Source organism: Bufo bufo, chromosome 9, assembly GCF_905171765.1.
Source record: "Bufo bufo chromosome 9, aBufBuf1.1, whole genome shotgun sequence".
Lineage (NCBI taxonomy): Eukaryota > Metazoa > Chordata > Amphibia > Anura > Bufonidae > Bufo > Bufo bufo.
In genome coordinates this window covers 189,041,480-189,067,693 of record NC_053397.1, presented here as the reverse complement: position 1 = coordinate 189,067,693, position 26,214 = coordinate 189,041,480, and the positions used below count along the sequence as shown (strand labels likewise).

Genomic DNA, 26,214 nt, shown 5'->3' with positions numbered 1-26,214 from the left:
ACACTTACAATGTAAGTCAATGGGGACGGATCCGCTTGAAGATGACACAATGTGGCTCAATCTTCAAGCGGATCCGTTCCCCATTGACTTTCAATGTAAAGTCTGAACGGATCCGCTCAGGCTACTTTCACACTTAGAAAATTTTCTAAGTTTTAATGCAGACGGATCCGTTCTGAACGGATGCGAACGTCTGCATTATCGGAGCGGATCCGTCTGATGAAACATCAGACGGATCCGCTCCGAACGCTAGTGTGAAAGTAGCCTAATACGGCTTCAAAATGTGTAGCTTATGAACCATTAAAGTATTGGTGTTTCATATGACCTGAGTTTGGATGGTGCGCCGCACTGAAGTCCCCTTCTACTCCTATGCGTTTCCTGGCCTATTGGTCCCTTCGTCAGCCAGACACAAAATCTTTTGGTTTTGGTGTCTGCCTGATGAAGGGCGCAACCTCCAGACTCAAGTGTTATGAAACTTCAATAATTTACTGGTACATCAGCTACGAATTTTTGGGTTATATTGGTCCCTTTGTCAAGCAGACACCAAAATCTTTTGTTTTTGGTGTCTGCCTGACGAAGTGACCAACACGGCTCCGAAATGTGTAGCTTATGTACCTATAGAGTATTGAAGTTTTATACCCATCACCTGGAGTCTGGAGGTTGTGCCACACTGAAGTCTCTTTCTACTCCTGCGCGTTTTGGGACCGCATTAATCCCTTCTTCAGGCAGACACCAAAATCTTCTGGTTTTGGTGTCTGCCTGACAAAGGGACCAATACAGCCCTGAAACGCGTAGCTTATGTACCTATAGAGCAGGGATCAGCAACCTTCGGCACTCCAGCTGCTGTGAAACTACAACTCCCAGCATGCAAACATGCTCGGCTGTTCTTCTAACTCCCACAGAAGTGAATGAAGCCTTCTGGGAGTTGTAGTTTCTGAACAGCTGGAGCGGCGGAGGTTGCTGATCCCTGCTATAGAGTATTGAAGTTTCAGAGCACCTAAGTCTGGAAGCTGCACGCTGAAGTCCCCTTCTACAGTTTATGGATCTTGGTTCTGTCATAAGGGGGGTTGAATTATCCGGAAATCAGATTGAGAGACATCAGTGTGCTATATGGAGCTATCTCACTATACAAAGCTTGATTCTTTATATTATGGGGGGTCATTTATCAAACTGGTGTAAAGTAGAACTGGTTTAGTTGCCCATAGCAACCAATTAGATTCCACCTTTCATTTTGGACAACTCCTTTGGAAAATGAAAGGAGGAATCTGGTTACTATGGGGAACTAAGCCAGTTCTACTTTACACCAGTTTGATAAATGACCCCCTATGTGTATACCTTATGATCACATATGGGAGAATAGAAGGCTTTACGACATTACACATAGATCATGCACACAGTAAGACGGTGTCAGGTAAACAGCAATAATCAGCAAGTTTCTTTTTTGTCCACTTCCCTAAGAAAACCCTATGTCAGGTTTCTCTTATTGTGGGCAGTCCTGTGATCAGACGGGTCACATGATGCAGCAGAAGATCAGCTGATCAGTGCACAGACTTGTGGGAGTTGTAGTCTGAGGAGGACTAGTATGTGGTTAGGTCTGGTCAGGCAGTCATCAGACAACTTGTGCACAGGTTGTGGGCGCCTCTATAGAGGCATACATCCTCCCACACACCACACAGGGGAGGGCGGTATAATTTATGTCATACACAGAGCCTAATAACAAGGAGCTGGAGGACTACACGTCCCAGCATGCAGCAGGCAGTGGTCATGTGCTCCTAGTATATATATAGCTCAGTTCCATGAATGAGCACATCAGAGTGCAGAGGCTGCCAGCAAGGTACGGTACATGTGGGAAATGCTGGGGAGTGATGATGGATTTCAGCAAAGTCTGGATTTAAATGGATTTTCGACTAAAATAATATTATGACGTGACTGATTTGTTCTAAAAGTATGATCGACATCTGGAAGCTGCACTAAGGCTACTTTCACACTAGCGTTGTTTTAATCCGGCGTTCAATTCCGACACCGGAACTGCCCGCCGGATCCGGAAAAACGTGTGAAAACGGATTACATTTGAATCCTGACCAGGATTTTGATCACAATCAAAAATGCATTGGAAAAAACGGATCCGCCATTTATGGACTTTAACTTTTTTTTCACATTTTTCGGGTTTAACATGCAAAAGCCGGAACCGTTTTGACTGAACACACAGTGCCAGATCCGGCGTTAATGCAAGTCAATGGGAAAAAGACCTGATCTGGCGTTCAGTCAAAGTGTTCAGGCTTTTTGGCCGGAGGTAAAAATACTGCATGCTACGTTTTTCTAAAAAGACTGAACTGAAGACATCCTGATGCATCCTGAAGGACTGACTCTCCATTCAGAATGCATGGGGATAAAACTGATCAGTTCTTTTCCGGATTTGAGCCCCTAGGACGGAACTCCGCGCCGGAAAAGAAAAACGCTAGTGTGAAAGTACCCTAATCCAAAAAACACGAGGGTGTTACTGCTGAAAGTGTGATGAGGTAGCTGTTAATACTGGGGGATCTGTTGTATAAAAATGTTGCAATATGAAACGTATAGGTATATTCACACGCAGCAGAAGCGCTGCAGATTTGTGTTCAGATTTGCAGTGGAAAATCTGCGTGGTACTACAGTAGCAGCGAAGTGACTGGAGCAAATCTCATCCACATGCTGCAAATGCGGGCTCAACTACACCGCTTATGCAGTACGTGCATTTTTTTTATTTATTAAATAGACGCTCTGGAATTTATGGTGAAATCTGCAGTGTTTTTTTTTTTTGTTTTTTTTTTTGCTTTGCAGTATGTGTGGCTGCTATCTTCCAAAAACATCCCTGTCCATGGATTGTGTCCTGTATTGCATCCCAAGTCCAATGGAGTCAATGGGGCAAGGTTGCAATACCGTGCACAGCCTGTAAACAGAGGCTGGCGCTGTTTATGGAAGAAAGCAGTTGTTTTTCTAACCCTGGACAACCCTTAAAGGCTATAAACACCTTTTGGGGGCCATTTTATTTTATTATTGCATTGTACTTATTTTAAGCTAAAAATCATTTTTTCAATTTGTCTTTATTAAAAATATAGAACCTTTATTTCTGTACAGAGCTGACATGCTGTAGTAGCTGCCCGTGGATTTTCTCGCTTTTCTGCCATCTGGGGAGCACAGGAGACATCTTATCTCTGACTATAAACACTAACTCTATTTTTTTTTTGGGAACGGAATTGCGTACCCGGAAGTGCGGGTACGCAATTCCGTGTCCGGGCAGCTCATCGGGCTGCCCCATAGAAATGAATGGGTCCGCAATTCCGTTCCGCAAAATGAGGAACGAAATTGCGGACGTGTGAATGGACCCTTAGGGTATGTTCATATGGAGGGTTTTTGGAGTGGATTTCGCGCCTAAACTCCACACCAAAAATGCATGCAGAAATTCCCCATGGATTTCAATGGGGAATCCGTGTGTTAAAACATAAAGTTTTTTTTTTTTTTTCATGCTGGTAGATTTTAAAAAACCCACTGGGGAAAAAAAAAAAAAGTGCCCTGTCCATACTTGATGCAGATTCCGCGTCCAGAATTCCCATTGCAAATGAGCAGGAAAGAAGATACATGTCAGATTCACATTGAAAAAACGCATCCAAAAAGAAAAACTGATGCTGATTCCACATCAGGTTTTATTTTTTATTTTTTTCAGCACAGGAAATACTCCGTGTGAACATACCCTTATAATGTTTTGTCTTTTTACAAAACCCACGGTGTGGCCACAGTGGTGATCATACTTACATGATTCCCACTGCTGCCAGTGATTGACTGCAGCAGTCACATGACCTGCATCAAAATGGATGTTTATGCAGGGAGAATCAGGACTTTGAGCTGCTGGGGCTGCGATGGAACTTGACTGCCGTGGCCAGGATCGGGTATGTCCCATCACCACCACGGGTGCGGCCAAGTTGTGGGATCTGTATTAAAAAAAAAAAAAAACGCTTTGTCAGGATCATTTCAATCAAATCCTGTTATGTCACCAGTATTTATGCTGCAGTACGTGGTTTCTAGAGAGAAGGATGTAATTGTGCCGTCTCAGCATATCTGTATCCTGTTCAGCCGCCCTTCGTGACCCTTTACCATTCAGTCCAACCACTGAACTGGACGTGAAAGCCATGCTCCACTAACCTCCCGTCCTCTGCACACAGGCTGGTTACTCATCATCCATTTCGCAGTTCTACGAGTAAACCCGTTATTTCCACCCAGAGGTAAGTCACATATTTCAAGCTGTCGGTGCCGTGATTTGCCCTTCAAATGGCGACAATGCATATACACAGGCTTTTGTTTTCATGCCTTGGTTTGTGCACATGTATGTACTTTCCGTTGTCATCATTTTATAACAAATTTCAACCCCCCCCTCCCCCCTTTAACAGAATAATGGCGTCTGATGGAAAGAGACTGAAGGGCCTTGTAGCTGCCACCTTCACGCCAATGACTCTGAACAGGTAAGTGTCCAATTCAAAAGTGTTATTCACCCAAGACTGCACGTAGATGGGACCAGCAACCTTCGACACTCCAGCTGCCGTGAAACTACAACTCCCAGCATGCACACTTACTTGGCTGTTGTTGTAACTCCCATGGAAGTGAGAGGATGATTCTGGGAGTTGTAGTTTCAGAACGGCTGGAGTGCCTGAGGTTGCTGATCCCTGATCTAGCATATTCAAACACTTGACGGCACTTGGTGGTGTCTTTTGGGGAATTTCTTAATTTCTTGCATGACCTACAGAAACATCAACCTATAGTTTCCTTTTTTTCATTTTCTTTTTTTTTTTTTTTATTGCTCTAAATGGGTCCAAACATCTTTTTGTGATTTGTTTTATTGCCACAGAGCTCTAAACCCCATGATTCCCTCCACAGCCATAAAATGAAATGCTGTCTGCAGCTACCACTAGGTGGAGCTCTATGCTGAGAGATCCAACGCGCCCCTTCTGGGGGCAGCATGCAGTTGGTAATAAAAATAGAAAAGTATCCGTATGCCACCCAAACGTCCCAGGGGAGGCTACCGCCTGTCCTGATTTCAACTGTATCTGCGTCCTTCTTTTGCTTCTGACACAGATTGGGCACACTGTGCCTGGCTATCTCAGCTCTTTGCTCTTCCACCACCTTCTCTCAGTGTTAGGGCTCATGCACACGAACGTATCTTTTCGCTTCCGTTTTTTTTGTGGACCGTATGCGGAACTATTCACTTCAACGGGTCCGCAAAAACCGTGTGTAGCGATTTGACACTGGGTGAATAAACCACGTTGATTCCTTGATTCTACTGGAGTGCGACTGGCTTCTTTTTATTTTCTCTACTCCGTGTGCATTTCATTTCTGTATTTCCGTTCAGCAAAAAAGTAGTGCACGTCCTATTATTGTCCGCATATCACGGTCCAAGGCCCCATTCAAGTCAATGGGTCCGCAAAAAATACGGAACGCACACGAAACGCATCCGTATTTTGCGGATCCATACTGTAGAAATACTATGCCCAGCCCATATTGCTCATGTGTTTGGTGATTAATAAGTTACTGTTTCCGATCCGCAAAAAACGGATCGCATACGGAAACCATACGGATATGTTTTGTATAACGGAACGGAAGAGGACTTAAATCAGAGAGGAAAAAAAACCTCAGATACGGAACAGATCCGTGAAAAACGAGTGTGCCTGAGGCTGGGTTCACACCTGAGCGTTTTCGATAAGCGCTTTTTACAGGAGTTTTTGAGGCGTTTTTTGGGGCTTTTTTGTATTTTGGAAACGCACGTAGTACGCGCGTTTGTGTGATTAACCACAGAAGCATCCAATGAAAAACTGCCACAATACGCGCGACAATACGCCCCAAAGAGGCTCCTGTACTTCTTGGGGCGTAAGGCGTTTTACAGCGCGTTCGTACGCGCTGTAAAACGCTCATGTGAGAACCAATTTTTTTTTTTGCATCAATGTCCCTCATCAGCAGTAGAAGCAGAAAGCAGTACAGGAATGAAGCTGTTCTCATACATGAGATCAAGTGAAGACCGCAGCATCCTGGACCCAGATCTAAAATCCATCAGGTATTACTGGGAGGGACACAAACACATGAGATACGTCTGAAGTAGATGGTGGTTGAAACTGAGCTTCAGGGATCTCCCCATGAATGATGGAATGAAGATTGCACACTGAAACGTAGTCAACATTAGTAACCACTAGTGTTTGTAAGCATTTTTTTTTTTTTTACCTTGTGAAAGGTGTCCATAGCATTAATGCAAATCTATAAAAACTAGTGTTTAGGGGCTGCTGTTCACCTCTCCTGCCACCCTTGTGGAAAGCATGTGGCTCTTGGGTCAGTGGTTCTCCTTTAAAGGGAACCAGTCACTGGGATTTTGGGTATACAGCTGAGGACATGGGTTGCTAGATGGCCGCTAGCACATCTGCAATACCCAGTCCCCATAGCTCTGTGTGCTTTTATTGTGTAAAAAAACCCACGATTTGATACATATGCAAATTAACCTGAGATGAGTCCTGTCCCTGACTCATCTCACGTACAGGACACATCTCAGGTTAATTTGCATATGTATCAAATCAGGTTTTTTACACAATAGAAGCACACAGAGCTATGGGGAATGGATATTGCGGATGTGCTAGCGGCCATCTAGCAACCCATGTCCTCAGCTCTATACCCAAAATCCCAGTGACGGGTTTCCTTTAATCAGCTGTGCTAGTAAAACTATTGGTAACTGATTTTGAGTGTTTGTAATAAGCTACATCTAAAGGCACCAAAGCAGATGGAAAGTGCTGTTACTGTTAATTCATAATGCAAGAAAATTGTAAAATGTAATAACTGATAGCTGTAGGCAGAGTGGGCATGCTGGGAGTTGTAGTTTTGCAGCAGCTGAAGAGCCTCAGGTTGGCCATCCCTGTGCTATGGGCTTCCCACATCATCAAATGTCCCAATATGTGTGTGTCAATCCCTCCCAAACAACACATAATGCAAGCCCCCAATGCCCCAGTTCTGTGAAAAATGTCCACTTTTTTTTTTTTTTTCTTTTAAGTGGAAGAAATTTTAAGGAAAAAATAGTAATTAAAACCTTGCCCTCCACCTTATTCACTTAATCTCACTTCTATGACGGAAAAAAGTAGAACAGGTGCTTTACAACTATGGCGTGCTCATTCTGAGCACCATATTTCTCACTATATACACTGATATATCTGCTTCTCCTCTATCACAAAGCTGTTCACCTGCAGCCACCACCAGGGGGAGCTCAGTGCATGGGAGCTTATATACTTACCATTGATCTCTTTGAACTGAGCTCCACCTAGTGGCTACTACATGAAAAAACATTGTTGCCTGGAGAAGAGGAAGGATGCCAGCTTTGGGCCCCCTGGGCCACATAGCAGTCGCATGGTCTGCCTACAATGAAGGTATGCCACTGGGGAAAAGCCACAAGTCTATGCTGTATTTTTCTTACACCAAGCCCATACTATTTCTGTGGTATATGATGATTTCTGGATCCCCACAAGCACTGGGTCTCTACAGTTAAGCCTCAGGGGTTCTGTGCTGAGAAAAATAGTCAACAGGAGTATTTACATGATGTGACAACCCTGGAGTCTCTTCAGATATATTCAAGAAATAACACATCATTCTGCTGTTTAGCTGCAAAATGGATGGAATTGGATCCATATGGCAACATTTTTCTTTCCTCTTTACAGTGCGGTCAATCTCCCCATCATCCAACAATATGTAGATTACTTGGTACATAAGCAGAAAGTTAAGAATATATTTGGTGAGTTTCTACAAATTAAACTTTTTGCCAAGTCCCAAAAGCCATTCCCTTGATGCAAACTTCCGGCCTAAATTCTTGAAGGGGTTGTCCAGCTTTTTCTTCATGATCAGTTGATCGGTGGGGATCCGACACTGTGCACTTCTGCTGATCAGCTGTTAGGGTGTAGCTACATCAGCAGAACTACACTGCACCATCAACATTGTAGCGGGCAGCGCTGCTCCCACTGAAGTCAGTGGACGCAGCGCTGCAGTGATAAATGCTTGAATGCGGTCTACAAAAATGTTGACCATGCTCGGTATCTCCAGCACCAACTTTAAGCAACAGAGCTACACCTGAACAGGGGATCATCAAGGGTACGAGAGGCCAAACCCCCACCGATCAGATAGAGATGTAGTATTCTGAGAATTGGCCATCACTTTAAAAGGCTGCACAACCCTTTAATAAGAAGTGTAATAGTACTCCAAAAAGTTTTAAAGGCTATGTACACCTTTTGGGGGAATTTTTTTTTTAACTTATTGCATTGTTCTTATTTTGAGCTAAAAATCATTTTTTTCAATTGGTATTTATTAAAAAATATGGAATTATTTTGTGTGTACAGAGATGGCTGCCTGTGTATTTTCTTTTCCGTCAGTTAGGGAGCTGACAGGCTCCTTATCTCTGCTCTCTGACATTATAAACGCCCATTATAGCTCAGTTCTTATCTTGGTTATAAGCATGTGACCTTAAATAAGTGTTTATGACCTCTTAGTAAATTTAGAGATTAGGTTTATTAGATGACCGCCACAAAGTGAAAGTATCTGTCACGCAGTTAGAAACAGTTAACCCTTTGTGACAGAATGGCACAATATTTTTAATAAAGGCCAATTGAAAATGATTGTTAGCCAAAAATGAGTAAAATGAAACGATGAACAAAAATTGGCTCCGAAAGTATACAGCTAGGTGCATGTATATTTGGACAGAGACAACATTTTGTACAAATTTTTTGTTCTGTACATTACCCCAATGGTTTTTGAACAAAACAATTCAGATGCAGTTGAAGTTTAGACTTTCAGCTTTAATTCAGTGGGTTGAACAAAATGATTGCATAAAAATTAGGAACTAAAGCATTTTTTTTAAACTCTATCCCTTGATTTTAGGGGCTCAAAAATGATTGGACAAATTAAATAATTGTAACTAAAATGTTAATTTGTTGACAATGACTGCCTTAAGTATTGAACTCATGGATATCACCAGATGCTGTTTCCTCCTTTTTAATGCTTTGTCAGGCCTTTACTGCAGCGTTTTTTTTAGTTGCTGTTTGTGATTTGCTCTATTGGGTTCAGATCCGGTGACTGACTCTGCTATTCAAGAATATTTCACTTCTTTGCTTTAAAAAACTCCTGGGTTGCTTTGGCTTTGTTTTGGGTCATTGTCCATCTGTGTTATGAAACTCCGACCACTCAGTTTGGCTGGATTTGAGCACAACACTGTCTCTGAAAACCCCAGAATTCATCCGGCTGCTTCTGTCCTGTGTCACATCATCAATAAACACTAGGGACCCCATGCATGCCCAAGCCATTACACTGCCTCCGCCGTGTTTTACAGATTATGTGGTATGCTTTGGATCATGAACTGTACTATGCCTTCACCATACTTTTTTCTTTCCATCATTCTGGTTGAGGTTGATCTTGGTTTCATCTGTCCAAAGAATGTTCTTCCAGAAGTGTGCTGGTTTTTTAAGATGTTGTTTAGCAAAGTCCAATCTAGCCTTCTTATTCTTGAGGCTTAGGAGTGGCTTGCACCGTGCAGTGAACCCTCTGTATTTACTTTCATACAGTCTTCTCTTTATGGTAGATTTGGATATTGATACGCCTATATCCTTGATAGTGTGGTTCACTTGGTTGGCTGTTCTGAAGGGGTTTCTCTTCACCATGGTAATTATACTGCGATCATCCACCACTGTTGTCTTCCGGGGGCGTCCAGGTCTTTTTGCAGTGTTGAGGTCACCAGTGCTTTCTTTCTGTCAGGATGAACCAAACTGTAGATTTTGCCACTCCTAACAGTGTAGCAATTTTTTCCTTTTTTTTTTTTTTTTTTTCTGTTTTCAACTGCGTGGATAGCTCCTTTGACTGCATGTTTTAGTTCTCAGCAAAATCTTCAAAATGCAAGCACAACACCTCAAATCAACTCCAGGCCTTTTATGTGCTTAATTGAGAATGAAATAAAGGAATTGCCCACACCTGGTCTTTGAGTCAAGTCTTTGTCCAATTACTTTTGGTCCCTTTAAAAACAGGGTGCCACATGTAAAGGAGCTGAAACTCCTAAACCCTTCATCCAATTTTAATGTGGATACCCTCAAATGAAAGCTAAAAGTCTGGACTTTGTCCATTATATAACTATAACTTGAATATGTTTTAGTAAACAGGGAAAAAACTAAATTTGTCAGTGTCTAAATATATATGGCCCTAACTGTACATGGCCTTTAAAGGCCCAAAATAGAAGTTTTGAACATAAAGGGAAAATCCATTATTGACAGATTTCGCTTTATGCACAATCAGCAGAGGGACTGTAGGGGGAGCCTGCTGCTCATGAATACACTGGATGTGCAGTTCACAGCACTCACAGCAACTAATAAACTGTTAGATTAGCCAAAATACAGCAGACTGTTTTACATACATGACGCCATCCAGCAATCTGCGTCGCTGACATTACTGCATCCTGTAGGATGGGATTGCACAGAATTCACATTGAGAGTATCTGATTGTGGTTATAATTGGGTATAGATGAAATCTGATGTGACCTTCCTTAAATGACCCCATATGAGGAAACTCTAGGTTATCGATAATTTAATTAATTTATTTTATCATTGTATGACTTTGCATGTTCTACAGTCAATGGGACAACAGGAGAAGGGATGTCTCTCAGTGTCCAGGAGAGAAAGAGGCTTACTGAGGAGTGGGTGAAGCATGCCAGAGGCAAGTGAGTAATACAGGCTGAGGGTGAAGCTGTAGAGAAGATTTTACATTGACTTAAGCAAATTCCTAATATATTCAATTCAGTCATGTCAGAGTAAATGTCAGATATACATGTAAATCTATATTTTACTAGGGTCAATTAGTTGTTTTTTTTTACTTAAAGGGAGTCTGTCAGCAGTTCTGATTGTGCTAAACTTTTGACGGCACTAGATAGGAACTGGGGAAAGCAGTATAAACATAGCTTTTGTGGAGGTTTTTATCATCAGGAGTAGTGTGACTATGCAGTTTTATTCTACCAGGTTCTGCTCCTGCCCCTGCCCCTGCCCAAGCAGTGTCAGACTGGGCTGTCTAGGGCCCACCAGTAAAATTTATTTTGGGGGCCCACCATACGGATACATCCAAATATTACCTGCTCCCACAGCAGTAGACAGCAGCAACGTTGAAAAGGCAGGTCCCTGGGAAAGGGTGATACTGGCTGTCCTGCCGCTGTACCTAAAAGTTATCTCAGCCACATGAACGTGTCTATAATAATAAACTGGGTAGTTTTTTAAATATTCTACCTATTTTTTATATGAACTTAGGCTGGTTGAGGTGCTGTACGCTGCCTATCTATATGTAGTGCAGTAAGTCTACTGTGCTTTGTGCCATTTTTGCAGAAAGTGGAAGAAAAGCGGCCCACCCTGCTCAGGGGCCCACCGGGGGATTCGCCTGTACCCCTGTGGGCCAGTCTGAACCTGGATGAGCTTCACTGTGAAGTGCTTTCTGCATTGACCTGCTTCATTGCAGTAGCAGAATAAAAGTTCATATTGTCTATACTCCTGATAATAAAAGCTCCTCAAAAGGTATATTTGTCCTGCTGCCCCTATCACCAAATTAATGCTGTCAGCAGCTTAGCATGGTCAAAAACTACTGAAAGACTCCCATTCTTCAGAAGTAAACATATACAGTAATTAGGGCCATGGTCACTTAGTTTCCTCTCCTTTTACAGGATGGACAATGTAGTTGTACATGTTGGTTGTCTGAGCCTGGAGGACGCCAAAGATTTGGTGAGTGTTTGTGATGTGTGGTTTCCAGAATAACTTGGCGCCCCCACAGATATAGGAATGCGCTCTAAGGCTACTTTCACACTAGCGTTTTTTGCTGGATCCGGCAGGGTTCAGCAAAAAACGCTTCTGTTACTGATAATACAATCATCTTCGTCTGTTATGAACGGATCCGTTTGGATTATCTTTAACATAGCCAAGACGGATCCGTCATGAACTCCACTGAAAGTCAATAGGGGATGGATCCGTTTTCTATTGTGTCAGAGAAAACAGATCCATCCCCGTTGACTTGCATTGGGGGTCATGCCGGATCCGTCTTGCTCCGTATCCCAGGATTGAAAGCCAACTACAACATGTTGCAGTTTGCTCTCCATTATGAGAACGCAACTAAATGGAACGGAATGCATTTTGGAGCACTCTGTTCAGTTCAGTTTTGTCCCCATTGACAATGAATGGGGACAAAACGGAAGCGTTTTTTTCCGGTATTGAGCCCCCTATGACTGATCTCAATACCGGAAAATAGAAACTCTAGTGTGAAAGTACCCTAACGCTGAATGTACTAAGATTTACTACATGTAGAAGAATTCACTAATGCCATGACCATGTCCAGGTCTGAAGTAGGTGTACACATCACAATAAAGGAGTTTATTTTACTCATGTCTTCTCCTCCTACCTCTTCTACATCTTCTTAGTTTTTGGATAGTTGGAATAAGACCATCATAACTTCAAAGAGGACCTGTCGCCTCTCCTGACATGTCAGTTTTAATAATAAATACTTGCACCCCACATGAGAATTCTAACGCATGTTCCCTCATATCTGTCTCTTATTCCTCCTAGAAATGTATCAATAAATTGACAGTTGGGTGCTACCATTCCCCTTTTGTCAAAAGGGTGTGCCCCTACACTGTCCAGCTCGGACAGTGTAGAGACATGCCTCCAACTGGTAATACCCATTCATAAATTTCCAGTAGGAATAACGGAGGAACAGCACCATGTAATGTTATAAGAAAGAAAGCAGAATTCTTATGTTATGGGGAATAACTGCCGGTATTTACTGAAGCGGACACGTCAGGCGAGGTGACGGCTCCTCTATAATTGTTGTTCTTCACCAGGCTGCTCACGCTGCTTCCTGTGGAGCTGATGCCATCTCTGCTGTTAGCCCTTCATTCATGAAACCTTCTTGTCCAGGTAGTATATAGAGAGATGGCTGCTGATCCTTCATGGATATTACAGGAATAGATTCTTTGGCACGTCTTGAGATAATGAGGGTGGTAGTTAGGACCTCTCTATAAGCGGAGAGCCATATCCAGCCACATACAACAAGTCTAGTCAATGGGGCAGAGTTATTACTGCCCGTAGACCAGGCAGACGGAAAATGCACTGTAGTTACTAGACATGTTAGGCTACTTTCACACTGGCGTTTCTGGGTCCGCTTGTGAAATCCGTTCAGGGCTCTCACAAGCGGCCCCAAACGGATCAGTTTTGCCCTTAATGCATTCTGAATGGATAAGGATCCGCTCAGAATGCTTCAGTTTGGCTCCGTTCCATCTCCATTCCGCTTTGAAAGGCGGACACCAAAATGCTGCTTGCAGCGTTTTGGTGTCAGTCTGACGAAACTGAGCCAAACGGATCCGTCCTGACTCACGACGTAAGTCAATCTGGCACAATAGAAAACGGATCCGTCCCCCATTGACTTTCAATGGTGTTCAAGACTCATCAGTTTTGGCCATGTTAAAGATAATACAAACGGATCCGTTCTGAACAGATGCAGACGGTTGTATTATCTGAACGGATCCGTCTGAGCAGATCCATGACGGATCCGCACCAAACGCGAGTGTGAAAGTAGCCTTAGACATTTTCCACTCTCAAAGGCCTCATGCACACACACTTTTTGCAGATTGGATGTGGACCCATTTATTTTAATGGGGCTTCAAAAAATGCAGAAGGCACATATGTGCCCGTATTGCTGAGAAAAAAGTTTAAACGTGTCCAAATAAGCTTCTAGGAGCAATGGGGGCCTTACCGTTACTCGAGACGCTCTGCTATCTGCAACTGCTGCCCCCTCTTACAGGACCAGGCGGTGAAAACATAACATCTGCCTGGTCCTGTCAATCAAAGTGCAGAGGCTGTGGCAGTTGCAGAAAGAGCTGAGCCTCTAGGTGTAATGGTAACGCCCCCGTTGCTCCTAGAGCCTCATTTGCATATATGAAAACATCATTTTTCTCAGCAATGCGGGCACATAGGAACATGGGACCAACACAGATACATGTGCACTTGGCAGCTGAAGGCAACCGGTCAGCCAGTTTCATAGGTACAAAACTGCTGACAGATGCCCTGTAAGGCTGGCCTCAAATCAGTTGTGATCAGCCAGTTGTTTTATGCAAGGGGCTGGACACTACTGATATGTGAACTGCAGTTCAGTGCACAGGTCCGGTGTCTATACACTGGTAGTGCCGGACAGAAAAACGGAGCATGCAGCGTTTTTCTGTTCAGCACTATTTGACATCCAGCATAACTGATGCATCGGACGTATGAGAACAATCCCATAGAAAGCTATGAGATCAGTTCTGGTGTTGTCTGCTTCACGCCAGAGGGGAACGAAACTGGATTGCTAGATATACATAAAGGGGGCCCTAAAATTTGGTGCATTCCAGAACTAGTCTTAGGCTACATTCACACTAGCGTTAATATTTACCGGTATTGAGATTCGTCATAGGGTCTCAATACCGGAAAAAAATGCTTCCGTTTTGTCCCCATTCATTGTCAATGGGGACTGAACAGAACGGAATGCTCCAAAATGCTTTCCATTCCGTTTGGTTGCGTTCTCATACCAGAGAGCAAACCGCAGCATGCTGCGGTTTGCTTTCCGTCATGGGAGGCGAAGCAAGACGGGCGGCGGATTCTGTCAGAGAAAATGAATCCGTCCCCCATTGACTTTCAATGGAGTTCATGATGGATCCGTCTTGGCAATGTTACAGATAATACAACCGGATCCGTTCATAACTGATGCAGATGGATGTAGTATCAGTAACTGAAGCGTTTTTGCTGAGCCCTGCCGCATCCAGTAAAAACGCTAGTGTGAAAGTAGCCTTAGCCACGCTCCCTTTTCTAGGCATTTTTCAAATTCCTAATGATGTGCAAAAAAAAACCCCAAAAACACATAATGAATCTGGCATAAGGGATGTCCTCCAACTATTTGACACAGATTGAGACAGAATTCTTTCTCTATTTGTTTATTACATTATGGTCCGTGAATGGTCTGCAAAGCTTCCATTTTGGATTCTTTCCCAAGTAACACTTCTCGGTCTCTTTGCAGTATCAGCTGGACTCTAAGGCCTCTTTCATACGGGCGTTGCGGGAAAATGTGCGGGTGCGTTGCGGGAACACCCGCGATTTTTCCGCGCGAGTGCAAAACATTGTAATGCATTTTGCACTCTCGTGAGAAAAATCACGCATGTTTGGTACCCAAACCCGAACTTCTTCACAGAAGTTCGGGCTTGGGATCGGTGTTCTGTAGATTGTATTATTTCCCCTTATAACATGGTTATAAGGGAAAATAATAGCATTCTGAATACAGACTGCATAGTACAATAGGGCTGGAGGGGTTAAAAAAAGTAAAAAAATAATTTAACTCGCCTTTTAGTCCACTTGATAGCGCAGCCTGGCATCTCCTTCTGTATTCTTTCGTCAGGACCTGGGTAAAGGACCTTTGATGACGTCACTCCGGTCATCACATGATCCATCACCATGGTAAAAGATCATGTGATGACCGGAGTGACGTCATCAAAGGTCCTTGACCTATAATGAATGCTCACCACAGGTCCTGTTCAGCAAAGGAGACAGAAGGAGATGCCGGCTACGCGATCAAGTGGACTAAGGTGAGTTAAATTATTATTATTTTTAACCCCTCCAGCGCTGTTTTACTATGCATTCTGTATTCAGAATGCTATTATAACCATGTTATAAGGGAAAATAATAATGATCAGGTCTCCATCTCGATCGTCTCCTAGCAACCATGCGTGAAAATCGCACCACATCCACACTTGCTTGCGGACGCTTGCGATTTTCACGCAACCCCATTCACTTCTATGGGGCCTGTGTTGCGTGAAAAACGCAGAATATAGAGCATGCTGCTATTTTCACGCAACGCACAAGTGATGCGTGAAAATCACCGCTCATGTGAACAGCCCCATAGAAATGAATGGGTCGGTATTCAGTGCGGGTGCAATGCGTTCACCTCACGCATTGCATCCGTGCAGCATACTCGCCCGTGTGAAAGGGGCCTAAGGCCTTTTTCACACGAGCTTGACGGATTGGCTCCGGAGGCGTTCAGTGAAACTCGCACCATTTTGCAAGCAAGTTCAGTCAGTTTTGTCTGCGATTGCATTCAGTTGTTCAGTTTTTTTCCCACACGGGTGCAATGCGTTTTGATACGTTTTTCACGCGCGTGATAAAAAAAACCCTGAAGGTTTACAAACAACATCTCTTAGCAACCATCTGTGAAAAATGCATCGCATCCGCACTTGCTTCCAGATTCAATGCGTTTTTCATTGAAGCCCCATTCACTTCTGTGGGGCCAGGGCTGCGTGAAAAGCGCAGAATATACAACATGAGCATTTTTTTTTCACGCATCAGTTCTGCGTTGCATGAAAAACGCAGCATGTTCACAGCCCCATTGAAATGAATATGTCAGGATTCAGTGCGGGTGCTATGCGTTCACGCATTGGACCCGCATGGAAAACTCGCTCGTGTGAAAAGGGTGATACGGGTACCCCAATGATAAATGTCAGTTTATTTATTTTTGTTCTATGGTTTTTCTTTAATGTTGTTGTGTAAGATATATACTAGACTGCTAGTAAATTGTGAATTTCTCTGCCACTTATTACATTTTTGCCCCACAGATGCTCTAGTCATGTACCTCAAAGAAGTGGCTGCGGCTGCACCAAGCCTCCCGTTCTATTATTACCACATTCCAAGCCTCACCGGTGTAACATGTGAGTATGGCGCATCCTTAGGGCTCGTGCACGCGGCCGTGAATTGGGAACTGAAATTTGCAGTCCCCAATGCACGGGCAACATCTGTGCAGATTCCGCAGACTGATCCCGACCCATTCAACTTGAACAAGTTCCGCACCTTCCGGATTGCACTTGAATGGGTGCACAAACGACCGGTGCCCGTATATTGCGGACCCACTGTTTGTGGGCCGCAATACTGGCCCGGCCGTCTGCATGAGCCCTTAAAGGAATACCTAAGCGATATCTCCATGTTTGTAACAGTTTTGTAATGTACGTAAAAAAAAAAAAAAATTAAGCCACTTTGGTTAAAAATCTCCCGCCGTTTTGTGCTTACAGCTCTTATGCTGACCTGGTTACAGATTAAACAACCAAACCCCATACCGTCCGATCCTATTTCTCGGTGACATAAATTACATTTGTTAGAAAGAAGTAGGAGACCGATGAAGGAGAGTAGCGGGGAGATCTGTACTGCCTGATCTGCAGCAATATTTGATAAATGCGGAGCATCAGTAAAGAGAACACTTTTGCCTACAGATGTTAGACCAGTTTTTCTGCCACCCCCTTCTAGACCGAGATTGCGCCATTTCTGTGCCTTTTTCATAAAGTTGCATCTGATACGCCTACTGACCTAGCTAACAATACCTACTTTCTGATCCGCATTTTTTTTTTTCTGATCGGATGCCGTCCCATTAATTATAATTGGGCTGCAAAACATGCAGACAGCACACTGTGTCCTGTCCACATCTGTATGTCTGTTCCGTGGCCCCGCAAAAAATAAAATGTATTTGTATAGCGCCACCTGCTGTATGTTTTCCTTATTTATTTTTTTGTCCATCTCACGAAGCTGGTCGCACACGCTTAGTTTAAATCTTCAACTGCCACCAGCCATATGTTCTGTTAGAAGCTGTGGTGGTTACAGGGAGAGAGCTGCAGCAGAAAGGACACACTCCCTGAGCTGCCAGGCGGAAGAGAATCTAGCAGAACAATTGGGGCAATGAATGGGGAGATCTCTGGATCCATGTGAGGTTACAGGGCTGGTTCTAGTGTTGTTAGAAAGAGATTGTCGTGTACAATATGTGATTTTCAGTTATGGCACAACCCCTTTACGTTTCCACACAGTATGAATAGAAATTGATATTTTGTCTCCTACAGTTCGGGTGAGTGATCTGACCGGCAGGATGAAAGCTCACATCCCATCATTCCGAGGAGTGAAGTTCACAGACACCAACCTTTTTGACTTCAGTCTGTGCATCCATAGATATAAAGAACATGACTTTCTGTACGGCGTGGACGAGGCAAGCGTTTAATTATTCTAACGCCTCATTGACATCATAATACATGAGGTGACGGAGGTCGGCAGGATTTACTCAAAGCTCCTATTTTCTTTGTCTCTTTTCACAGCAACTTTTGGGAGGCTTGGTATTTGGGGCTTATGGAGCGGTGGGCAGGTAAAGCAGAACAAGCTTCATTTATTATTTTAACCTAACCGAACAGCATTAGGCCTCATGCACACGACCGTTGTGTGCATCCGTGGCCGTTGTGCCGTTTTCCATTTTTTTTTTTTTCGCGGACCCATTGACTTTCAATGGGTCCGTGCAAAAATCGGAAAATGCACCGTTTTGCAGCCGCATCCGTGATCCGTGTTTCCTGGCCGTCAAAAAAATATGACCTGTCCTATTTTTTTGACTGACAACGGTTCACGGACCCATTCAAGTCAATGGGTCCGTGAAAGAACACGGATGCACACAAGATTGGCATCCGTGATCCGTAGGTTACTTTTTATACAGACGGATCCGAAGATCCGTCTGCATAAAAGCTTTTTCAGAGATGAGTTTTCACTTCGTGAAACTCAAATCCGACAGTATATTCTAACACAGAGGCGTTCCCATAGTGATGGGGACGCTTCTAGTTAGAATATACTGAGAACTGTGTACATGACTGCTGCCTGGCAGCACCCGATCTCTTACAGGGGGCTGTGATCCGCACAATTAACCCCTCAGGTGCTGCACCTGAAGGGGTTAATTGTGCGGATCACAGCCCCCTGTAAGAGATCAGGGGCTGCCAGGCAGCAGGGGCAGGCAGACCCCCCTCCCTCCCCAGTTTGAATATCATTGGTGGCCAGTGTGCGCCCGTCCCCCCCCGTCCCCCCCCCCTATTGTAATATCATTGGTGGCCAGTGTGCGGCCTCCCGCACCCCCTCTATTGTATTAATATCATTGGTGGCCAGTGTGCGGCCTCACCTCCCCCCCCCCCCCCCCTCCGTCAGCCCCCCTCTATTGTAATTTCATTGGTGGCCAGTGTGCGGCCTCCCCTCCCCCCCCCCCCCCCCCCCCCCGCCCAATCATTGGTGGCAGCGGAGATTCCGATCGGAGTCCCAGTTTAATCGCTCTTGGGCTCCGATCGGTAAACATGGCAACCAGGACGCTACTGCAGGCCTGGTTGCCATGGTTACTTAGCAATATTACAATATTAGAAGCATCATACTTACCTGCTGGCTGCTGCGATGTGTGTCCGGCCGGGAGCTCCTCCTACTGGTAAGTGACAGGTCTGTGCGGCGCATTGCTTAATGATCTGTCACTTACCAGTAGGAGGAGCTCCCAACCGGACACACATCGCAGAAGCCAGCAGGTAAGTATGAAGTGATGCTTCTAATATTGTAATATTGCTAAGTAACCATGGCAACCAGGCCTGCAGTAGCGTCCTGGTTGCCATGGTCACCGATCGGAGCCCCAGCTCCCACCAATGATCGGGGGGGGGGGGCCGCCCACTGGCCACCAATGATATTACAATAGAGGGGGGCCGACGGAGGGGGGGGGGGCGGGGGAGGGGAGGCCGCACACTGGCCCCCAATGATATTACAATAGAGGGGGGGGGGGGGCGACGGAGGGGGGGGGAAGAGGGGAGGCTGCCCACTGGCCACCAATGATATTACAATAGAAGGGGGAGGGGGGCCGACGGAGGGGGGGAGGGGAGGCCGCACACTGGCCCCCAGTGATATTACAATGGAGGGGGGGGGGAGGGGGGCCGACGGAGGGGAGGCCGCACACTGGCCCCCAGTGATATTACAATGGAGGGGGGGGGGAGGGGGGCCGACGGCGGGGGAGGGGAGGCCGCACACTGGCCCCCAGTGATATTACAATGGAGGGGGGGCGGGGGAGGCCGCACACTGGCCCCCAATGATATTACAATAGAGGGGGGGGCGATGGAGGGGGGGGGGGAAGAGGGGAGGCTGCCCACTGGCCACCAATGATATTACAATAGAGGGGGGGAGGGGAGGCCGCACACTGGCCCCCAATGATATTACAATAGAGGGGGGGGGGCGACGGAGGGGGGGGGGGAAGAGGGGAGGCTGCCCACTGGCCACCAATGATATTACAATAGAGGGGGGGGAGGGGGGCCGACGGAGGGGGGGAGGGGAGGCCGCACACTGGCCCCCAGTGATATTACAATGGAGGGGGGGCGGGGGAGGCCGCACACTGGCCATCAGTGATATTACAATAGAGGGGGGGCGACGGAGGGGAGGCCGCACACTGGCCACCAATGATATTCAAACTGGGGAGGGAGGGGGGTCTGCCCCCTGCTGCCTGGCAGCCCCTGATCTCTTACAGGGGGCTATGATACGCACAATTAACCCCTTCAGGTGCGGCACCTGAAGGGTTAATTGTGCTGATCACAGCCCCCTGTAAGAGATCGGGGGCTGCCAGGCAGCAGGGGGCAGTCATGTACACAGTTTGTGTAGTATATTCTAACTAGAAGCGTCTCCCTCACTATGGGAACGCCTCTGTGTTGAATATACTGTCGGATATGAGGTTCACGATGTAACTCATATCCGACAGTATATTCTAACATAGAGGCGTTCCCATGGTGATGGGGACACTTCAAGTTAAAATATACCATCGGATTGGAGAACTCCGATCAGATGGTATATTAACTCCTGACTTTACATTGAAAGTCAATGGGGGACGGATCGTTTGAAATTGCACCATATTGTGTCAACGTCAAACGGAGCCGTCCCTATTGACTTGCATTGTAATTCAGGACGGATCCGTTTGGCTCCGCACGGCCTGGCGGACACCAAAACGACAGTTTTTTCATGTCCGTGGATCCTCCAAAAATCAAGGAAGACCCACGGACGAAAAAACGGTCACTGACCTACGGACCCCATTTTTGCGGACCGTAAAAAAAAAACTGTTGTGTGCATGAGGCCTTAAAGGGGTTGTCCAGGATTTTGATATTGATGGTGTGTCCTCAGGATAACCCATTAATATCACTCAGAAGGTGGGGCCATCACTAGTGGGAGGGGGCCAGCAATACCATATTGCGACTTCTCATTATAACACCCCAGCCAGGGGTGGACTGGGAACTAAGTGGCCCTGGAAAAAAATATTTTAAAGTGGCACCATGTTGCAGGCGGGTCCATTCTGAAAAAAGGCAACGTAATGGACAGGGACAACAGAAGTAGTAGGGCCAGCAATACCATAGGGCAGAGTAATGTACCTCCACAGTGCAGCACAAAATACTGTCACCTGTGCCACAGTATTCAACTATATCGCTGTCCTGAGGATATCCATACAGTTGAATTCGGGAGGGCTGCTGGCCAGGTGAGTAGGAGAGAATCGGATCATTATGTACCCAGGTTGTGAGGAGGGCTGGAGTGGCCCTCCTAGGCACCGGCCCAACAGGAAATTTCCCTGTAGGGTCTATGGCCAATCCGCCCCTGGCCCCAGCAGAGCCAAATACCACACTGCATCACAAAACCATGCCCCAGAAGATGCTGCCCCTCTGCGGCGGCCAGGGCCAGCTGCCACATTCTGTTCTCCTACTCCAGTTGCCTTAGGGTCCATTCGCACATCTGTGTGTGTTGCGGATCCGCAAAACACGGACATCGCCGGCACTTAATAGAAAATTCCTATTCTTGTTCGCAATTGCGGACAAGAATAGGACATGTTCTATTTTTTTCGGGAACGAAATTGCGGACCCGGAAATGAATGGGTCCGCAATTCCGTTCCGCAAAATGCGGAACGAAATTGCGGACGTGTGAATGGACCCTAAGGATGGCAATATAGTTGACTTCAGGAGTCCGGAGGGGAGAGTCAGATAATTACTTACCAGCCATGAGGAGGGCTCAGGTAGCCTCCTCGGCATCTGCCCACTGTGAAATTTCCCTGTAGGATCTATGGCCAGTCCGCCCCGGGGAATAAGTCACTGCAAAACTATTCCGGCAGCATAATTGTCCTATAATGTCTCTAATACATCAGTCTATACTTGCTGTCCTTTTTATTTCCTCCTGGGTTCACTGGAAATGAATACTTTTTCCACAGCACATACAACTACTTAGGTGCAACCACCAATACAATGCTGACTGCGTATGAGGAAGGAGACCTAGAAAAAGCCAGGGAGATTCAGGTGTGTTAAACTCTCAATAGGCAGACACCTCCTGTTTTCTGTATCTTTGCTGTTCAAGGCTGAACCATGTAAATAAGTATAAGCTCCTTATATTTTAAAAGGGGTTGTCCAGGATAAAAAAAAAAAATGGCTGCTTCCTGAAAAAGCGCCTGTTCACAGGGATTGTGTGGAATTGCATCTCAGTGCCATTAAAGGATTTGTCCGGGATTTTAATACCGATAGCTTATCCTCAGGATAGGTCATCAATATCTGATTGGTGGGGCTCCGACTCCTAGCACCCCCACTGATCAACTGTTGGAAGAGGGGCTGGCACTCCGGTAAGAGTTGTGACTTCTTCGTAGGCCACAGACGTCCCATTCATTGGTCACCTGGCCTAAACGCAGCTCAGTCCCATTCAAGCGAATAGACCTGAGCTGCAATACCAAGCACAGACACAATCCAATGTATGGCGCTGTGCTTGGTAAACTGAGAGGAGGCCCTATCGCTCACCTGAGCGCCAGCAGAAGGCTGATTCTCCCTCCGATCTGATATTAATGACCTATCTTAAGGATAGGCGATCAATATAAAAATCCAAAATAACCCGTTTAAAAGGGTTTTCTAAGACTTTAGTGAATTTCGGATGCCATATCAAGAGAGTGATGTCCAAAATATATAATTCATAACCAAATTTTTTTTTAAATGTTGATAATTATTTTGTTCATATATATTTTTGCTTGTTCTTTTTATTTCAGTTCGCCATGCAGGAGTTCATAGCTTTTGTATTTGCCCAGGGTAAGTCACTGTTAAAGTATGAATAACTAAACTGTGTTCCTCTGCACAGAACCAAGGCCTCATATGTCTAGCATATACATTATTTAAAATGACCCTAAAATCAGAATTTCCCATAAAGAGTATTCCTACCATAGTAAGTAGTGGCGGATCTAGTGCTCAGACCTCCACAATATCTTCAGTATGAAGGGACCAGAGTGCACCTTAGTGATTCAAGGACAAGAACAATTTGCCATGCTTTCAAAGCTCTGCCAATGGCTATCTGAATTGTATTGCCAACTTAAAACGGGCTTGTTCGTTTTACTAGAGCTGTATGGGAACTTTTTGTTGAGTGGGTGGCTGGTGTGTGCAGGAGAAAAGCCAAAGGGACCTTGGTCCCATCATTCTTTGGACTGTTGGTTCCATAAGGTTGGACCCTCACAGACTATCCTAATGATACACCGTAATATTCGATGGTGAGAAACCCCCTTTAAAGATTGTATTATAATATTACTTGATAAACAAATAAAAATCTAAAACTCAAATTGGTGGTGGCTTGAAGGTTGAGAACCACTAGGTGTTAAAAATGTGAAAATAATAATGGCGTAAAGTTGCACATTGTGGCACACGCCATATGTGCTTCATAATTTGTGACTTTTTAGGCTTCTTGACACTTTTCTGAAGTGCTGCAAAAAATGGTTTGGGGCTTTGCGTGGCCCGCTGGATTTACTATGCCTGGTGTAAGTTATAGCTGATGTCCCCACCAGCCCCTGGTTGTCCTAGACTTCAGTATCTGGTGCACGTCAGGGCATAGGTGCATCTAGTTTAATAGTAATCTGCCTCTTAATAAATTAGGCACATCATATGCCAGCACAAAGGTACGCCAGTCTTGATAAATCTCCCAAAATGAGTCTGCCTTTTTCCTGAAACGGCACCATTCTTTTCCTTAGGCCGCATGTGGTATTGTAGCTCATTCCCACTTTTACAAGCAGTGGATGTGGATCCACTGTGTCAACCAACTGGTTTGACTTTGGTTCAGTCCTGAGAGAATTTTATTCTGGCAGTCCCCTGGTTTTCACCTTTTTAAGCCCTATACAGGGATTTGACCTTTGCTGGAGGAGAGCCATGATGCTGCAACTTCTTGGAGTAGTCCCAGTGTGGTTGGCTGCTGACCCCAGGCGGATCAGACCCCTCAGTGTCATGCACGGCAAAACACGTAGTCAGGAAACCGGCTGAGGTCAAGGCTGACAAGAGTTTGTGCTAATCTGTGAAACAATCCAAAGTTGAGGGCAGTCAGCACAGGATAAGTGCGGTGAACAGGCACAGGTCAGGTCAAGCAGCAGAGGATCAGGAACAAGGAAACAGGCATCTGTAGGTACACAGACAGACAAACAAATCTTAGCTTGGCAAGCTGGAGAGACCCAGCAAGATCTGTAGAGACCAACTGCTTAGCCAAGGAAGTGAGGTCAGCAGTGCAACTATATAGTAGAAGTTGTTCAGCAATTGGGAACAACTTCGCAGCAGCTCACATAGCAAAACGAAGTTAATACTTGCAATATCTAATAGAGGCAATATACACGACCAATAGTCCTAATTCAAACACCATAAGCCGGCACCTGTAGGCACTGGACAGTCATGACCATGAACCGCCATAGTGACACCTATCTTTGCCTTCCATGTTTCCTGTGAAGGTTTGCAATAAAATCATATGACCTTGTGGGCTGGGATGGTGAAATATGTGGGTGCTGATGGAAGAAATGTAAGCGGTTATCAAGGACTGGAAAAACATGGCTTCTTTCTTTTAAAATGGTGCCACTCCTATCCACAGGTTGTATGTGGTGCTGCAGCTCAGCCCTATTCATCTCAATGGAGCGAAGGCTACTTTCACACTGGTGTTTTGGTTTTCAGTTTGTGAGATCCGTTCAGGGCTCTCACACGCGGTCCAAAACGGATCAGTTTTGCCCTAATGCATTCTGAATGGAGAAGGATCCGCTCAGAATGCATCAGTTTGCCTCCGTTCAGTCTCCATTCCGCTTTGGAGGCGGACACCAAAACACTGCCTGCAGCGTTCTTGTGTCCATCTGACGAAACTGAGCCAAACTGATCTGTTCTGACACACAATGTAAGTCAATGGGGGACGGATCAGTTTTCTATTGTGTCATAGAAAACTGATCTGTCCTCAATTTACTTTCAGTGGTATTCAAGACGGATCCGTCTTCGCTATGTTAAAGATGATACAAACGGATCCTTTCTTAATGGATGCAGACGGTTGTATTATCTGAACGGATCAGTCTGTGCAGATCCATGACGGATCCGCGGCAAACGCGAGAAAGTGGCCTAAGCTGCAATAATGGCACAAACGATGGACAAGTGTGGCATGGTTTCTGAAAGAAGGCAGCCATGTTTTTGTAAGTCTGTACTACCCCAGTCAGATGTCCATGAGAATACCTCAGTTTTTTTTTTTTCCATTTCTTCTTTGAAGGCTGGGGATTACCAGAATTTAAACACATCATGTCTACAGTATCTGGAATTGACCTTGGACCTCCAAGAGTACCGCTGGTCTCCGGTTTCAAACCAGAGCATCCAGAAATAATCAGAGAAGAAATGAAGAGGCTAAATCTTATATGAAGAAGCGTTGGCACGACTTGAGTGTATAATGGTTGCGACCAGCAAGTCATTTTTGCTAAAATTGCATACGTTCTTTACAGGCCAAACACAAATTTTAAAACTAATTTTCTGAAGATAACACTTTTTAACCACCACTTACAGAAAATGAAACTGAAGGTATAGAAGTAAGGGCCTTGAAAGTGTCATTTAAAAAATATGGTGGAAAGGAGGGATGCATTCCCTATGTAAAAACCGTTCTGGAACATCTATCCTTATGTCTCTATGTTGTGCCACTCCTTTATCATTTCTAATAGAAGTTATGAATGAATTGCAAAATATACTGGAATAAGTTTCAAAAATGGTACCAAGGAAACTATCTTGTCCCGCAAAAATAAGCCCTTATACAGCTACATTGGTGGAAAAATGAATAACTTCTGACCCCTGGAATGAGACAACATAAAATAACTATTGTTTTTGCATGAGACCTGCTATTATGCAAAAGAAGTAAACAAAAAAAAACTAAACCTGTGTGGTATTGCCATAATCCTACTGCCCCATGCAATAAAAGTAACATGCTAATTATGCTGCATGGTGAACGTCCTAAATTTTCTTTTGCAAAATCCCCCAGCCTTAGTTATACTTTGCTTCAATTTTCCTAG

At 44.9% G+C, this 26,214-nt stretch overlaps 1 protein-coding gene across 2 annotated transcripts; it reads left to right on the top strand.

Annotated features, from left to right (window-relative positions):
- The first annotated feature begins 1,759 nt into the window (after positions 1–1,759).
- On the top strand, positions 1,760–26,074 carry NPL (N-acetylneuraminate pyruvate lyase). Of its 2 annotated transcripts, XM_040406814.1 has the most exons (13): positions 1,762–1,831; positions 4,194–4,253; positions 4,419–4,490; positions 7,710–7,783; positions 10,654–10,741; positions 11,726–11,783; positions 12,893–12,968; positions 16,682–16,774; positions 17,948–18,090; positions 18,197–18,243; positions 22,117–22,201; positions 22,933–22,972; positions 25,431–26,074. In XM_040406814.1, the coding sequence occupies exons 1-13, from the start codon at positions 1,794–1,796 to the stop codon at positions 25,574–25,576; spliced, it is 1,020 nt and encodes a 339-aa protein (XP_040262748.1). In that variant the 5' UTR covers positions 1,762–1,793; the 3' UTR covers positions 25,577–26,074. The 2 variants fall into 2 exon arrangements, with proteins under 2 accessions (XP_040262749.1, XP_040262748.1); XM_040406815.1 differs by lacking the exons at positions 22,117–22,201; positions 22,933–22,972; positions 25,431–26,074 and adding an exon at positions 21,000–21,210 and having other exon boundaries at positions 1,760–1,831; positions 18,197–18,288.
- The last annotated feature ends 140 nt before the right edge of the window (positions 26,075–26,214 follow it).

What these genes read in the sequence shown, in the direction of transcription:
- NPL (XM_040406814.1), top strand. Translation starts at nt 1,794, where the DNA reads ATGAATGAGCACATCAGAGTGCAGAGGCTGCCAGCAAG. An exon ending in CCCGTTATTTCCACCCAGAG is followed by an intron (nt 4,254 to 4,418) that starts GTAAGTCACATA and finishes CCCCTTTAACAG; the next exon opens with AATAATGGCGTCTGATGGAA. An exon ending in AAAAAGCCAGGGAGATTCAG is followed by an intron (nt 22,202 to 22,932) that starts GTGTGTTAAACT and finishes TTTTTATTTCAG; the next exon opens with TTCGCCATGCAGGAGTTCAT.